The sequence below is a fragment of the Haliotis rubra genome, unplaced genomic scaffold (assembly GCF_003918875.1).
Source record: "Haliotis rubra isolate DU_JTF1 unplaced genomic scaffold, ASM391887v1 Scf866, whole genome shotgun sequence".
Lineage (NCBI taxonomy): Eukaryota > Metazoa > Mollusca > Gastropoda > Lepetellida > Haliotidae > Haliotis > Haliotis rubra.
The window spans coordinates 28,625-47,518 of record NW_025767597.1 but is presented as its reverse complement, the minus strand read 5'-3'; the positions used below and the strand labels follow the sequence as shown (position 1 = coordinate 47,518).

Genomic DNA, 18,894 nt, shown 5'->3' with positions numbered 1-18,894 from the left:
GACAGACTGTAAAGGTACAGACACCACTCTGCAGTTTATCTGTAGATTTATCCAGCGATCACTTCTAAAGATCTACTTGTTTTCAGTTTGAATCCCATATTCCCCCAGATTAAGATCCAAAGTGTGTCATGATACTACGTTTGTGGATTTCTTGTCTACCAGGGTCCCGTTTCACAAAATTCTCGTAAGTCTAAGATCTCGTAACTTCTTGTAGCATTTGTACCTCCTATACTGAAACATAGGAGATACGAATGCTACAAGAAAAGAGATCTTTGGACTTACTAGAGCTTTGTGAAACAGGACCCAGAGGTCTACAACATGCATCATGTTCTCATACAGTCAGATGCCTCAAATACTAGGACAAGATGTATAAACCCACCTTCTGCCTGTGTGCCTTGCCTCGTGTACACCAACATATAGGCATTCTTGGAAGAGTGGCAACCTTTAGCTACTCTCCCTTTCTTTTCCTTGGAGTTCTCTGATAATAGATAAAGTATTTAGACTCACATTCAGAGATTGACAATTCAGAAGTTGAAAATGTGTTGGCAAATAAGTGATTCATAATGTTCTTTTACAGTAAATAAACCAGATCACCTATTAATTTTTCAGGATGGTGTCATAGCCAAGTGATCGAAGCGTCCACTCGTCATGCCAAAGACCCAGGTTCGATTCCCCACATGGGTACACTGTACTGTGTTCTGGCATCCCCTGAGTGATATTGCTGGAATATTCCCAAAAGCGGCGTAAAACCCAACTCACACACTTATTCAGGTAAGCCTGAAGCCTAGGTACCAGAGGTATAGTTCGACTAATCCAGGGTTCGACACACCTATCCAAACATTATTATGACCTGATCAAGCAATCAAACAGAAAGTAAAATATACCACGTTGTGTATGGTAGACACATAACAGTCATTAGTGTTTAACAGAATAAAGGTGTTGCCATTACTTAGTCTCAGATGTAACATTGATCGATGTCAAGACACCGAATTGTGGCAGACAATCAATTCAAGGATAGAATGCAATTTTCTTCGAAGGGTGCTATTGGGCACCAGACTTCATCTTCTTTATACAAATAAGTGCACCATACCTTCTCGTGGCCCAAATAAACTTAAAACATCACAAACAATTGTTTTATAAATCAGTAAACATCATGTAAACATGTAAACTTGAGAGTTGCAAGAATAGTTCAGCTTCATTTGTCCAGGACCAATAATCTAACCCACAAGCTATGTTATCATCCAAAACGTGATTTCCTGATGTGTGCACTAGCCCCACCAATGTTGAGCTGTCAGATTGAGAGTGCCACCATTGATAGGGGTGCAATAAAATAGTGTTAAACAGAGTTGGCAAGTGAGTTTGTTACAACCGGAAATTCAATAAATCTGACAGTGGCTGTAGCATGAATTCTTCAAGGAAGTGGCCTGCAACTTACCCTGGATCTCTTCCTCTGACCCCAGGTGCAGGTTCCGCCCCTTCATCTCTTCGATGTCCTCATCATTAAACTTGTACCACGGATGCTGCTGTCCTTTCCTGATGTGGGCTACGTAGTGGCCGCTGTAGGCGCTGGGGCCTCGGTGTATCAACACTGCAGTCAGGTCGTACACAGCGGTGTTCTCTACAATCACAGCAATTCAGTCATATCACTGTGTGCCAGCGGTTGGGAAGATGGAGGTCACACATACTTACCCCATTTGTGAAATTTTGCATGGTGCTGACAAACCAAGTTTGAACATGGAAGATTCTGAGTCTGGACCAGATAATACAATGATATTTAACCATGGTCACCCAAGACATTTCCAGTGAGGATGAGAGAGTGGGTGGGAGGTAGGGAGAATGGTTTTACGCCGCTTTTAGTAATGTTTCAGCAATTTCACGGCGGTGGACACCAGAAATGGGCTTCACTAGTGTTGGGAATTGGTTCAAATCTCATAATTGATGATTGGTTCATTACTACCGATCAATCATCGAAAATAATTGGTTAATGCACATTTGTTAATGCACATAAAAATAAGGTAAAAAACAAGTAGTTCTTTTGTTTTTGGGGGGCAAAATTTCACATCTTTAAAGGATGACTAGTATGTTGGGAACAAATTTCTTGGAATCTTTAAGATAAATTCAATCATGACTTGAAACGAGCTTGCAGTGCTTACAACATGTAACAGACAAAACCAAACATGTGAAAAATATTGTTAATTGTTTGTGTTCCAGAACTGTTTGTGTTCGATTATGAGAAATTATGATCGATTGCATGGTCCTTTAGTCACTATGACCAATCTTCGATTATTTCAATTAATCGGACCACCACTAGGCTTCACACATTGTTCCATGCGGGGAATCGAACCCGGGCCTTCAGCATGACAATCTAACTCTTTAACCACTAGGGTACTCCACCATCCTGGACAATTCCAGTGAGTTTTTGGCTGACAAATACAATACTCATGCATCACTTTGGGGTTTATTTACAACTTCAATCTGCAACATTTTTATGGGTTTTTTTGTTTTGCTTATGTGCTAATTGCATTAATCAACAGTGGAGGGAAAATGGCTGCCTACCTGGCTTACGAAGATACTTGCTCATATCTAGAACTTCAGGGAACTGAACAAAACTGTTGATCTTCTTCTTGTGCCCAGTGTTTCTGACAAACATGAGAGAGGAACCAGTCAACAAACATTTCACACACATAACAAGGAGGTCTTCCAGTTTTCTCTAGGGATCCAAAGTCATGCCTCTTGAATGGGGGCCACTTTGATGTTTGTGAATTCACTAAACAGTGTAAGTCCTGTTGAAACGTTTATGAACATGTAACAGGGACAAAGATATTGGTGTCAGTAGCCATACTTTCCTAGGGATCTTCACTGTTTACCTTATCTCCAAAAACAGACATTGATGCTGGCCATGATGACATCTGAATGTTGAACCATATGATAACTAAGTTTGAAAATAGCATCAAGGGACTGTGTGCTAATTTAGTCACGGGTCTGAAGATAGTCCACAAAATGTTACCTTTGGTTTCGTCAAGTAATCAAGGAGTGACATTCATGCTCCAGGCATCACCTTTAAGGCTGTACAACAGCAAGTTCAAAATAATTAAGTCTGATAGGTTGTTGTTTAAAGTCTCACTCCGCAAGATTAACGGCTGTAAATAATCGAATCAGGACCAGAAATCCAGTGATGCCTGTTACATAACCAGCATATGTTTCACGGGAGCTATTCTAACCAGAGATCCCAAGTACTCTTTAGAGTAAAACGCAAATATTATGGATGACAACTTCTTCTTTATTGTATATCACAATGTTTCTGGGACTATTCCTTGCCCCTTCGTCAGGTGAATTGTAACAAACAAGATACATCAATGATGGATGGTTTCAGGGTCTTATATTAGAGTGGAATGTCACGTCGATGCTGGTAGTTTTCTTTGTGAGACGGCTGATGTGGTGGCTGATCTGGCCATGGTCGGGTATGTTGATTCGATTAGGAGAAGGTTCAGGTTTGGGAGGGCATTCATCCTGCTGCTGCTGGAGAGTTCAGGCTATGGTTCTTTCTACTACTCATTGATGTATCTTGTTTGCTAACAATTCACCTGACGAAGGGGCAAGGAATAGCCCAGAAACATTGTGATATACGATAAAGAAGTTGTCATCCATATAATTTGCATTTACTTGAACACCAACTTCTAAATGCCTCTCAAGAACCTACTTTATAGAGGTTGAGTCCCATCGGAGATTTCGAACCTACACAGTAACTTGGTTTGCTGGCGATTAGGTGTCTCACTCTGAGACTGTGGGTTTGAATCCCAGATGGGTCTCAACCTCTAAAAAGTACTAGAATCTGTACCTTACATACAACGAGTAATCCCAAATTTAACATTATCTTACATTTGACCACTTTATGAAAAAGGCATTATTTATTGATTGACACAATATCCCACATGAGGAAGACTACAAACTCACTTGTCAAACACAAATCTAAGCAGCTGGATGTTGAGGACTGGAGGCAGGGACTGCAGATTGATGGCCCTGGTGGCGTTCTGTTTGCTCTCGCAGGATTCACACATGTACTGGTTCTCTCCCTCCAGCTTCTCTTCCTGCAGACACACAAGGCACACATCAGACATACAAGAGCAGAACACATCAGCCACACTAGTGTAGATTACATCAGAAACACAAAAGTAGAACACATCAGACACAAAAGTAGAACAAATCAGGCACACAAATGTAGAACACATCAGACACAAAAGTAGAACACATCAGATACAAAAGTAGAAGAAATCAGGCACACAAGTGTGGAACACATCACACACAGAAGAAGAAATCAGGCACACAATTGTAGAAAACATCAGACACACAATAAAACACATTAAATAGAAGTGTAGAACATAAGATATACAAGGGTTGAATGCATCACATGAACAAAGGGATAGAACACAATCAACACAAAACAGACATACATGAGACACATCAGTAACACATTAGGTACAACACATCAGGCACACAATAGTTGAACACAGAAGCCTAACAGTGAATCCCCCACATGTACTACAGCCAGAACAGAGGAGGGCAACACCTGATCATGAACTTCATCTCCCTGCAGAACGACAAATGGATCACTTTTACAAAAGATAATTAACATGTTCAACAGGACACATATCTCCATGTTCGGCTTCCTGTAACATCATCCTGTGTACATGTGACAGTGAACAATGCACATGGTTAACTTCCACACCACCTGTATGGTACCTCCATACACCAAGTACACAGTAAGGGTGTTTTGGACAGTGAATATTGTAAGCATGGTATGAGTGAGTAAAACGTATGCAACTGACCTTGAGAAAATCCTCAATGCACTCTTTTAATAACTTGTGTCCCTTGATGTTCAAGTCCAGCTCATAGAACATTGACCCCGTTCTTGACTCATTGCCACAGTTCTTGCACCTGACCAGAAGTCAAACGTACATGTCAACACTACACAGAGACATCACAGAACACTAAACCATAAAATCTATTACCAGTACTTCTTAAGGAATGTATGTATGAATGGGAACTACACAATGAACTTGCCTGGAGTGAGTAAGTGAGTGTGATTTTACGCCACTCTTAGCAATACCAGCAATACCATGGCAGGAGACACCGGAAATGGGCTGCACACAGTGTACCCATGTGGGGAATCAAACCTGGGTCACTGGCATGATGGATGAACGCTTTAACCACTAGGCTACCTCACCACCCCCTTGCCTGGACTTTTTTTAAGTTCTCATTTTCATAATTCAGCTGTTTTAACATTCAAGACAACATCGTAAAGAAAAGTATTAAACATGTTTTACAGGGATATTTGTTCACATTCACAGTGAGGTATAGAGGTTTTTGCACATCTATGTGTGTCAGACTGTTATGAAAATAGTCTCAGAATTGTTGCCATTACAAAATCATAATCCATGAGTGTTATCGCGTATACATTTTGAAATCTAATTCCAGCACGACATTGTGTGATACTTGATTCTGATTTGCTGAGAGCTCATCAAAACCGTACTTAAATGGCAGTTTAAGACCGCTAATTAAAGTGACCGATTCACCTGGTATGAATACAATGAACTCGTTGACCCTATTGTTTGTAAACAAACATGTCGGACATCGGCAATTTCTATCTCGGCAGCATCTTTGGTGTTTTTGAAGTAAAAAGCGAATGGTTTGAAGAAGAATTTTTTTTACCCTAATCCCAGTGAAGAAACTACGAAGCTAGAAAATCCGTCAGCAGCACAAAAGTGGCAGTATATTTAAACCGGGTCAATATCTACGTGTGTTGACGTCGAGAGAGCCACATGCCCTAACCTGACCACTTCCGTCCCGGCCGTAAAGCCCAGTCCTTCCACTTCCACTGTCCATGTATCCCACATAAAACGTGGCATGTCAGGTCTTTTCCAAATTGGGAATAGTAGGGTGGTTATCAACAATTATTTCCGTGAATAAAGTTAATTTGGGTGAGTCGATTGTCATACAGTAGGGGAGATCAATAATTCTCGTGAGAAAAATCAAATAATTGTACTTGCTCACAGTATAAACTGTATTTTTTATTTATGTGTGCTACTTGTTACAAATACAAGCATACTGGTTCCTGAAATAAAGCATTTATGTTGCTGAAAATGTCTTATTTTGTTCATTACACAACCTGTCCTTCAATGGGACGATTCCAAGAGATTTCCAGGAAAAAGGCCCCTTCGCGCCTTGTGTTCTTGCGCGCCAAACAGTTCAGTTTTAAAACGCTTATCAGTCGAGCTAGAATGAAGATAAAGCTACTGTTTTCAATTTTGCGGTCCTTCATCGTTGATTTAAGACCGCTAAATGTTTAATATAAAACCTCACGCTACCGCATTTGGTTTATAAATTGCATTTAGCGGTCTTAAATCAACGATAAAGGACCGCAAAATTGAAAACGGAGTAGCTTTATTTTCTAAATATTGAATATTTACTCAGAGAATTGAATTTAAGAAAAGACCAATAGTGATCACAGGTATTGTATTGTTATCAAATCATTCTGAAACATTATTGATGACCTTAGAATCACCCAGAATGTTTTTGGGAAATATGCAAAAGGAATGTCAAAGTGACTGCCATATCTATAAAGTCATGTTGTTATGTTGGATATATTACACCAATTACAATACATATGCTTTAAACTGATCTTCCTTGTCATGAATAACTGAATTCCTCAAACTGTTTGCAATAAAATGACAAATGTTTCAGTGTTCACGAATAGCGTCTGACCCTCTGACAAATCCGGCAGATTCGCCAACGGTCAGATAGAAGTCTACAACCCGCCGGCCCCAGTGTCTGACTGTATATTTCACAATGACTTTGACTGAAGTTGTTATATGTGACATGTGACACTTGTTTGCTGTTGATATATCGGATGCTTGTTAATAATTTCAATGCCAATTATAAGAAATGTTAAATCTGTAATGTGTGTCTAAATGTATTCTATGGGTCCTGTGATTTTCAATGGGTCAGACAGACATCTGAAACATACAGGACCCAATGACCTGTTACTTTGAAACACCATTCGTGAACACTGATGTTTTTTGTCACCAATACTAAATGTAAAATCAAGTGAAAACCATGATTTGGTATATTCAACACAATATATGATAGTTTCCTTCAAGCCACGACAGACACAAACTCATGTTCAATGTTAATGGGTCTTCTCCTCATTTTAGACTATTTCCCTTGGTTACAATGAAAACATAACGAAAACAACAACATGTAAATTGTCAGAATGTTTCTGATTACTTACATGGCACATTTACATACTGAACAACATTAGAAAGGCACCACACTTAAAAAACACCTGACGATGCTCAGACATCATGGGTATATTTCAGTCTGACGGGGATATTTCGTTTTATATGGGTGGTGCGTTTCTAATGTTGTTCAGTATACATATATACGATCCTTGAATCAGGGAAAGTACTGTTCCTAATATCGCACAGTGAACAGGCCATTTTGCGAAAGTCAGCTACCGATAAGGATGTCATACACATGTCATCATTATGACTAGACAGGAGACCAGACTAAATTAACTGGCACCAATTACGACATATTCTAAGGGGGGTAACTCAGTCCTGGTTAGCTAAGAAAGCAAAGGCCTCATAATTCCCTATTATTTCAATGCTTATATTGACCGCTTTACTTTCAGTGTGACAAATAGTATATTTTGAAACACTGATGCTGAATTTAAAATTCCCTTCCGTTTCAAACTGTGATTAAAATTTTGTATACACTTCCCGTTTAAAAAATTCCAAAGAAACAAATGTAAACACACACTGAGATGTTCAATCGAACATATTCAAAGTACAGAGAGCAAGTCATTCTAATTCTGATCCTGATGACACTAACTATAGTATGACATTCACCTTGTGACGTAGCAGTACTCCCCGCGGAACTGTTGCTGCACGATGTTGGAGCTGCCGTGAGCAGCCTGGGCAGACATGGCATCCTCTAGCAGGGACAGGAACAGTTTGGAGAACTCCTGGGCATCCTGAAAACATCTAATATTCTCCTCAGTGTGTCATACAATACATGGTACAGATCACATCACATTAAATCTGACAATATCACAGAACACCACTGACTACAGGAGTGTCAAGTATTCTTTCAGTGTTTATGCAATTTAAAAACTCATGTGGAGAACAAGGGAATGTCACAATGAGTCATTAATACACATATGAATGTCAGTTTAGCAATCACATGATCGACCTCTTGTCCAGTGGAAAAGCTGTATATCATGTAAACTTCACGGTAAAGTATTATTCATGAATCAACTACATCATCATGAATAAACAGTACACTCGTGAAGACATGATATACACAAATATATGTGTATACAATACATGAATCTGTACACAACATACTCATCATACTCTTGATTACACAGTGTACTGAATATACAAGATATTTATAATAAGCCAAGTAATACTCATGAATTTACCACAATATATTCATTAATACACCAACACATATGAATACACCATATACTTCTAATTACAAAACCCCCTAATACTCATGTTTACAAACCATTCTACCATGACATATGCACCATGAAAAATAAAACGCGTTTTAAACAAGCACTCATTACCTTGTAATGTTTTGACACTACGCGCAGTGAACCGGCACTCAGAAGTGGTTATTGAAAATTTTTCACTTTTAATTTTTTAGTAACAGCCAATCAAAAACGAACATACTTAAATGTCATACTCACGCTAACGCGTTCGGTTTTAAATGACATTTAGCAGCATTCAACCAACAAAAATCACTTCCAAACTATAAACACAATAGGATTATCTCCTAAATACACATTTTGAATACACTCTACACCACTGAAAACAAGGATAATTCTTATTACCACCCAGTAACCATGGTTACAGAAACTATTACATTCATTCTTGTAAGATACATCAAATAGCAGAAAAAGATTTCTTCATTAACGACTTAATTTTATTACAAGGTGTTTGCAATGACTGCCAGTCTGCCAAGTGTGGCTCAAAGTTGTCCATCTCATCACGTCAGTCTAACGTAGTGGAGAATACAGACACCAGATCTTCACATTCATGTGACACCTGACAACACATGGCTGGATATTACCTGTTGCTGACCAGCGTCCAGGCCCAGGTGGTTGATGAACGAACTTGGATCAATGTATCTGAAGAAAACATGAAATCAACCTGCTATATCTTATTCATGGAAAACACCAATGCTGATCTTTATGTAATGATACAATCAATTATATCTACCCACTGATACACCTATCTCTATCTACTTGTAGTGGTCGCTAAATGGCAAAAGTACGCCCTGTTGTGACACATCCAAGAGTATCTACCTCAACTGTAGTGACACATCCACTTTTACCAAACAAAAGTAATACACCTACCTTTTATATACATAATGTATGTAATACATATCATGGATTTCTGTGGTGCCTGGTATTGAACTCGAAGCTACTCAACGGCGCATCACAAAGTCTAGGAGGGATTCCCCCAGATAACCCAAGCTGCCTGTGAGGCGTTAGAAGGTTATAGTCACATGACTTATCCCACATGGTACACATTTTCTGCTAGGTGCTGCGATCTTGACATAAATGGATGACAATGTATCCGCATAAAATGGGGGTGTGGTCGAAACAAGCCCTCTGATGCCTATCCTGCCAATATCGGGGTGGCAAGGAAAGTCAGTATCAGGCAAAATATCACTGTATTAAGTGATAAATAGAGAATACTACATGAGGTCTCATTACATACGAATTACACGAAACAAGTGTCCTTGCTATGGTATCTGACGGAGCGAAAGCGAGGTCAGATAACATAGGAAGGTCACGAGTTTCGTATAATTCGTATGTAATGAGACCGAGTGTGGTATTTTATTTATTACCCACGTCTTACATGCATTAAATTGACAAAATAGCGTATTTTTGTTAATATTTTGGTTTCAAACCAAAACAGGTTTCATAAAGAGGTTGCGGAAGAGTTTTGTACCGTAGTACAATATTTGCATGACGTCACACTGTAATGACGTCACTGCCATGGTAACCGACGTCACGATTCATGTCAGTTGTCATCGCCTCGTACAGCCTCCTACAGTCAACTACTCCGTAGCACCCCGTTTCTTGGTTTGCAGTTGCTTCATTCGGCTAACATCACTGGTGGAAACATTGCGTTTACGTTTTTCGACGGATATAATGTCTCAGTTCGACTCACAATTAAACAGCGACACGGCAACGTTCGCGATGTTTACATTCCCACAATGCATTTAAGTTGTAGAATGAATGAATTCACGTGTTTGTTATGAATGAAAAAATAGTTACGTCAGAATGTGACCTAATTGAGAGGTCATCGGTTATCCAATCAAATCGTTAGAATCTCAGGTCAAGTCGTTACGACACAGGTCAACGCGATACGACACTCGTGTGAGGTACGAGATTAGTATGCAACTAGCCATACGTTGACCACGTGGGTAATAAATACCAATATTAAGGCACAAGTGTCATAAACACAGTATGATATGAGCACAAATATAATATTCTGTTTATTACCGAACTTGTCAAATTGAGGAAAATTTACCCAAATCTACTTTCAAACATAGGCTGGCTCCCTGCCGTCGCCGCATGTAGAAAGCAACGTCAGAGAAGAAACGTTACATCATAACATTGTTCATGTCACGTCACCATGACAAAGTGATATTTTGACCCAGGGCATGGTATGAAAAATATGAACCCCGATATTTACGCCCATGTAGGTAATAATGTTTGTACTGTGGAGCATTTCAGGTCGGGGGGTCATCTCAAATTTTAATATATCTTTTAAAAATCTTTAATCCTCACAAAGACAGGGCTTGTGGACAGGAGCTCATGAACATAAAATATGGGGTCATTTCAACTGTTGTGGGGACCACGTTCTGAGACCTAAATATTGTGAAGACAGTCAGTAACTTCATCTTTAACTCAGATCCACCTGTAATGACACACCCACCTTACCTATAACTCAGATCTACCTGTAATGACACACCCACCTTACCTATAACTCAGATCTACCTGTAATGACACACCCACCTTACCTATAACTCAGATCTACCTGTAATGACACACCCACCTTACCTAAACTAACTCAGATCTACCTGTAATCTACCTTACCTAACTCAGATCTTACCTGTACACACCACCTTACCTAAACTCAGATCTACCTGTAATGACACACCCACCTTACCTATAACTCAGATCTACCTGTAATGACACACCCACCTGTAATGACCTATAACCTATAACTCAGATCTACCTGTAATGACACACCCACCTTACCTATAACTCAGATCTACCTGTAATGACACACCCACCTTACCTATAACTCAGATCTACCTGTAATGACACCCAGATCTACCTGTAATGACACACCCACCTTACCTATAACTCAGATCTACCTGTAATGACACACCCACCTTACCTATAACTCAGATCTACCTGTAATGACACACCCACCTTACCTATAACTCAGATCTACCTGTAATGACACACCCACCTTACCTAAACTAAGATCTACCTGTAATGACACACTCACCTTACCTAAACTCAGATCTACCTGTAATGACACACCCACCTTACCTATAACTCAGATCAACCTGTAATGACACACCCACCTTACCTATAACTCAGATCTACCTGTAATGACACACCCACCTTACCTATAACTCAGATCTACCTAAAATGACACACCCACCTTACCTATAACTCAGATTAACCTGTAATGACAAACCCACCTTACCTATAACTCAGATCTACCTGTAATGACACACCCATCTTATCTAAACTAAGATCTACCTGTAATGACACACTCACCTTACCTAAACTCAGATCTACCTGTAATGACACACCCACCTTACCTATAACTCAGATCAACCTGTAATGACACACCCACCTATAACTCACCCTGTACCTTACCTAACTCAGATCTACCTAAAATGACACACCCATCTTATCTAAACTAAGATCTACCTGTAATGACACACTCACCTTACCTAAACTCAGATCTACCTGTAATGACACACCCACCTTACCTATAACTCAGATCAACCTGTAATGACACACCCACCTTACCTATAACTCAGATCTACCTAAAATGACACACCCACCTTACCTATAACTCAGATTAACCTGTAATGACAAACCCACCTTACCTATAACTCAGATCTACCTGTAATGACACACCCATCTTATCTAAACTAAGATCTACCTGTAATGACACACCCACCTTACCTAAACTCAGATCTACCTGTAATGACACACCCACCTTACCTATAACTCAGATCAACCTGTAATGACACACTCACCTTACCTAAACTCAGATCTACCTGTAATGACACACCCACCTTACCTATAACTCAGATCTACCTGTAATGACACACCCACCTTACCTATAACTCAGATCTACCTAAAATGACACACCCACCTTACCTATAACTCAGATTAACCTGTAATGACACACCCACCTTACCTAAACTCAAATCTACCTGTAATGACACACCCACCTTACCTTTAACTCAGATCTACCTGTAATGACACACCCACATTACCTAAACTAAGATCTACCTGTAATGACACACCCACCTTACCTATAACTCAGATCTACCTGTAATGACACACCCACCTTACCTATAACTCAGATCTACCTGTAATGACACACCCACCTTACCTATAACTCAGATCTACCTGTAATGACACACCCACCTTACCTATAACTCAGATCTACCTGTAATGACACACCCAACTTACCTAAACTAAGATCTACCTGTAATGACACACCCACCTTACCTAAACTCAGATCTACCTGTAATGACACACCCACCTTACCTATAACTCAGATCAACCTGTAATGACACACCCACCTTACCTATAACTCAGATCTACCTGTAATGACACACCCACCTTACCTATAACTCAGATCTACCTAAAATGACACACCCACCTTACCTATAACTCAGATTAACCTGTAATGACACACCCACCTTACATAAACTCAGATCTACCTGTAATGACACGACCACCTTACCTAAACTCAGATCTACCTGTAATGACACACCCACCTTACCTATAACTAAGATCTACCTGTAATGACACACCCACCTTATCTATAACTAAGATCTACCTTAGTGATACACACCTTCTAATACTGTACTGAAGCAGGGCAAAGATGACTTGAAGATGTCCACAGATTGTTGAGGGAGTCCAATCATCACCTTCAAGCAAACACAGGCTGACGATTGACAAGATAAACAGTTAAGTATAGCCAATCAAGTCTCTGGTGTCATAAATGTGTCTACCTCTTCTAAGATCTAAGGGGCGGTGGGGTAGCCTAATGGTTGAAGCGTTGGCTCGTCACGCCGAAGACCCGGGTTCGAATCCCCACATGGGCACAATGTGTGAAGCCCATGTCTGGTGTCCCCTGCCGTGATGTTGCTGGAATATTGCTGAAAGCGGCGTAAAACCAAACTCAGTCAGTCAGTCAGTCTAAGATCTAAGGAAGCAATGATGATAAATGCACTGCAATGATCCAAGTCCTAATACATGTGGTAGTCTTAGGCTTGTCATAGATTTCTTAACCCGTGAAGGTCCGGGTTAGAATGTGCCTTCAGTAACCAATGCTTGTCGTGAGCGGCAACTAACGGGATCGGGTGGTCAGGCTCGCTGACTTGGTTGACATATGTCATCGGTTCCCCATTGAGCAGATCGATGCCCATGCTGTTGATCACTGAATTGTCTGGTCCAGACTCGATTATTTACTGACCACCGCCATATAGCTGGAATATTGCTGAGTGTGGTGTAAAACTAAACTCAATAACTCACTCAAAGATTTCTTAAACACAGATGTGTCATGTATATGTTAAAGTATAAGCAAAATTGACATACAAAGTTAAAGATTTTTGTTAAACATCTCATGACAACTTTAGCCATAGCACATCAGAGACCTCGACAACTTTATCCAAATACCCTGCACATCCATGATATAGACAACTTCAGCTAGATACCCCACCCCACATGTCCAAAGTAGTAATCCCAAATCCACTCCGTGATCTAGTGATCTTGAACTAAGAACCTTAATCCACACTTTGACAAAGCTTTCGGCGTGAAGGTTGGAACTGACAAGACGTACTCAACACATCCGGCATGTGAGTTTCCCTCCACTGGTACAGAGCTCTCCTCACAGGGAGGTTGTGAAACCACAGCTGTAGGAAGGTATTCACATAGCAGGTTGCACCAAGATTCTTCAACCCCACATAAGAACCCTGTCAAAGATAAAACATAAATTTGGCTACAAAGGCTTGAACCAACATGACATACATTAGGGAATACTTCATGTTGTCATTGTTTCTGAATCTCACCTTCATCACTGTGCAGGGTTTTATGCGACACACAAATATGCGTCCAGTAGAAATGTAGAGAAAGAGGCTGAAAACCCAAAATACTGCATCATGACCTGTGGTATGTGCATTTGGGCAAAAAAATAAACCGAACCCGTTTACATTTGCTTGTCAAAATTTTCAAAAGTCGACCTTAACAAGACATCAAGTTTCTATAGACCACATTGACGCAGTTAAAATTGACAAAATGCAACAGCATTTCAGCACATCTGTCAAAATTGCAGATAGGGCAGACGAAGTTCACCATAGTGACCAGACTGATTGTCACATTTTACAAATGCTTACTGTTTATGTCATGGCTCAAAAATATCTCTGCTGATACTTTTAAAGATTTGATGAATCTACAAACTATCAATGGTGTACAACACTGAACTAACTTTTACAGAAATCGAATGCTCGTGTCATTGAGGAAATGGAGGAATTGATCTGCCATGTGTTGGATCAGAAAATGACAAGTAACAGATATAAATAAATTCTTTAGAAAACTGTCTTTTTGTCCTTCAACTACTTCAACTAGAAGAGCCAACTTTTAGATCATAGGGGTGACACTAGTTTATAATTGCGTAATCAACAGTCAACAGACCATGAAATGTTGTTTTAAGACTGTAGGAGAATTGGGATGTAGGCGAATAGAGAACTAGGGGGGGGATAATGGGGGGAGGCCAGTGATATGATGGACAGGAGAATAACAGGATTTACCTTTTGCCGCCTCTCTGTCTGGGGGTCAAAGTCATGCCATTTTCTCTCATCCAGCTTGGCAAACCAAGACTTTTCTCCTAATGCATTCAAACAAAATGGGTTTCCCCTACAGTTCCTCCTGAAACAAACATTATTGCATGAGCTGAGGTGCAGTTACCATGGTAATGGCTTCAGGTATTTGTTTCAACTATAAGGTCTTCAGAAATATATCTATCAATTTGATTTCAGAATATACTCTTCAAAATATTCAGTTAATACTACGGTTGCCAGTTTAACATAATTTAGAAACACATCAACTAAATTTGTCAGCCTAGTTTCTTCAGGATTTGTTGGCCAGTTTGTGCCGTAACAGTTGCTGGATGATCATACTGCTTTTATCCTGTGTCTGCGGACGGTGGAAAGCAAAACCTGAGGAAAACTATTTAAGAGATAAACATGCTGTGTTGGAAATTATAATAGCCCTAAATTTGATTTAAAACTATATGCATAGCATGAGGTTTTAAATAACATAGTTAGAGCTATTATAATTTTGTTATATACCTTTGATTTTCCAACACAGTATGATTATCTCCATTCTACCATAACCGCATTATTAAGATTTAAAAAAATAATACATACTTTGTCGGAAAATCAGAAGTATATAACGTGATAATATTATTCTTCTTATTATTATTGGATATTTATATAGCGCACATATCCACACACTAGTGCATGCTGATGGCACTGGTATTTTTTCCCTCGATCATTGGATGTCAATCTCAACGGCACAAGCTTATTATCTTAACTCCCTGGGGAGCATACAACTCTTGCTGCCACAAGGCGCACCGAATTATTGCGGCTTTCCCATCCTTACGAAGTACCCATTCACAGCTGGGTGAACTGGGACACATAGTCACAGAACTTTGTCCAAGTTTACTACACGTTGCTGTACCCGCAACTAGGTGTTTGCACGTATTCATGTGGCCACCATCAGGTCATATACCAACGGATTCGTGGGTTCTTCTAAGTGCACAGGTTTGTGTACTGTACACTAGGGGCTGTGACAACACTGAAAGAGTCTGCACACAAAGCTGACTCCTAGATTTTTACACCCCGGTCACAGGTTGGCTCGATCCCAGCACCTCATGCTCACTGGATCATTAGCCTGGCACCTTAGCCAGCTCGCCCATACCTCTGAATGACTTTAATTAACCAATCACAGTCCAGTATTTACTGAAGTCTTGATAGAATTGTCTGTATGAGTGAAAACTTTGCTGACAATGACATACTTGCATGCTCCCTGTGAGCAAGGCTTCAGGTTGAGCCTGTAGGCCATGTTGACATGTTCCTGTGTGACATTGTGTGGGTCGGTTATATCTGCCCACTGCCAGGCAGCCTTGTCAAGCTGTAACTTTGGAGGCATTCTCACCACAGACAATCTGAAAATACAGTCAGTTAGGTTAAATGATTTGGCAACTTGTGTTCCAGTGAAAGCAATGCATGGCTAGACAATAGACATATACAACTTTTGTGTAACCCATCATCATAGTACCTTAATATGTTTATGTCTGCCATTATGAAACTACTATGCTTGAGTAATATTTCTATGATGTTCAATTGGCATGTTAATTATGACAAAGGCACAATGCTTTATAGATGACAAGAAGCAATAACCTTGCTTTACAACAATTTAAGAATCTATATCGAAATGCAGCACCATAATGTATTAAAAAGATGTCATCTGTAAATATGATAAAGTATCTTGCCTTTATTATTACAAATCAGCTTCTAACATGTCAATAAGAAGAGATGTCATTAGATTCTGTGTAAATCAATTGCTTTGATATTCTATTTCAAAGTCAAATCATATTAAACTATACAATTGAAAGCTGAGACATTTTTTCTGCTTATTTTGAGCTTTGTTGCCCAAGTTGAAAAACATTCATGCTGTAGTGTGCTGCTACATCGTGTATCCCATAACTTGCACGAGCCAAACATAGAAGAGAGGTGTCTGTTAGGTACAAAGAAGCCACTGCATAAAATATGTGACAGTGCACGGAGATGTATTTTATTCATTTGTATTCATTCAAACATAATCCAGGGAAAATTCACCAAACTGGTCATCATGATACAATTTATACTTATTCTTAACATTGTTCTACAATATGATCATAACTATTAGTGTAATTAATTTTTTTCACAAGCAACGTTCAATATATGGACGTTAGAGCCTGTCTTAATTTGTTGGGGTGACCAGGGTATATTTCGGTTGTTACTTTTATGGGTATTCAGATTCCTGGCTTAGTTCTGTATACTGATACACTCACTCAAGATCCAAAGGACGAATGTAGACAAACATATCGACCAATATGTACACATTCAATGTATACAGTTTTGATCACTCTTGTTCAAACGTGAATTGTCTAACATGCCACACGTAGACATGCAACAAGAACAATAGTGGAAACCAATGAAGGGACATTTTGCAAAATAGTGTCCAAAAAAAATAAAACAACTTTCGATTTCGTTCAATTTCTTCGATTGAACTTCGCGCCCCAAGTTCAAGGCATCTGCACCCAAACGACACATCCGATAGCCCATCCAGACTCACTCTGCGATCGCAAGAATTTCATACTTACATCTCTATCTAATATATGTCCAGTTTATGATACACAAAAATGGAAATAATGCCATCAAACCATTCCGCACATTCAAAATAATAAACTCTCTGTTGATGTTTGGTAACGTCGCAAGCGAAATTACTGTTGAGCCCCCTATAACATGTCTAAAGATTATGAGACGTTGTCTAGAGTGGCCTCCCTTGCGTCCAACCCCCATCATGCTTGGTTGTTTTGGTTTGGTTGTCGTTTAACCCCGCACTCAGCAATATTCCACCTATATGACGGCTGTCTGTACGAATCTGGACCAGACAATACAGTGATTAACAGCATGAGCATTTATCTAAGCAATTTGGATACGATGACATGTGTCAACCAAAGTCAGAGAGCCAGACCACCGGATGCCGTTAGTCGTCTCTTACAACAAGCATATGGATTGCTGAGGACCAATTCTAACCCGGATCTTCACGGGTGCTTTTCTTGGTAAAGACACGGGACGCAACTTTCTTAATTACTTATGTCAACTGGGTTTGTTTCGGCTTTTGTAATAGCCTCCGATGTATTTGGTGAAATTTTCTTTGCCTTGCAACCTAACGGGCTTACACGAAAATATTGGCTCGCTACGCGCCTGGCCATGCCAGTATCCACTGAACCCCCTGTGCTTCATTTCTGATTTTTTTTATCTGATTTAGGGACCGTTCATAATTTATGGCTAGGGGAGGGTGATGATGATTTTAAGGGTGGGTCACCCATTTTGTTCTAGGGAGGTAGGGGGGTCAGCAATTTTGTATACATGTGCTAGGGGGTCAGCAATTTTGTACATAAACATATTTTAAAACTATGCCTAAAATTATAGGAGGGGGTAGGGGGGTAATTGGTTTTGTACATGGCTTGCAGGGGCCCGGTCTCACACACACACACACACACACACACACACACACACCAGCCATAAATTATGATTTGTCCCTTACAACAACAACAACAAATGTTCACATAGGCGCCAAACTGGGGTCCCCGGTTAGAAATGTGTCCAAATCACTCTGTTGCAGGCAAGAGGACGTTGGCTCCGTGACTTCACTAGTTGATGTTGTACTGTCCGGTTGGAGGTTGTTCATATAGGCCTACTAGTATCAGGGAATCAATA

The 18,894-nt window shown here is 39.9% G+C and overlaps 1 protein-coding gene across 1 annotated transcript in view; it reads right to left on the bottom strand.

Annotated features, from left to right (window-relative positions):
- Positions 1–17,889, bottom strand: part of LOC124263043 (ubiquitin carboxyl-terminal hydrolase 48-like) — a 37,987-nt gene extending 20,098 nt beyond the window's left edge. The window contains 12 exon segments of the mRNA XM_046697659.1: positions 380–478; positions 1,436–1,618; positions 2,557–2,639; positions 3,955–4,088; positions 4,827–4,935; positions 7,908–8,032; positions 9,136–9,193; positions 13,197–13,272; positions 14,187–14,319; positions 15,154–15,271; positions 16,422–16,571; positions 17,772–17,889. Coding sequence (XP_046553615.1) covers positions 380–478; positions 1,436–1,618; positions 2,557–2,639; positions 3,955–4,088; positions 4,827–4,935; positions 7,908–8,032; positions 9,136–9,193; positions 13,197–13,272; positions 14,187–14,319; positions 15,154–15,271; positions 16,422–16,555 — 1,252 coding nt within the window. The 5' untranslated portion in view covers positions 16,556–16,571; positions 17,772–17,889.
- Positions 17,890–18,894: the final 1,005 nt, after the last annotated feature.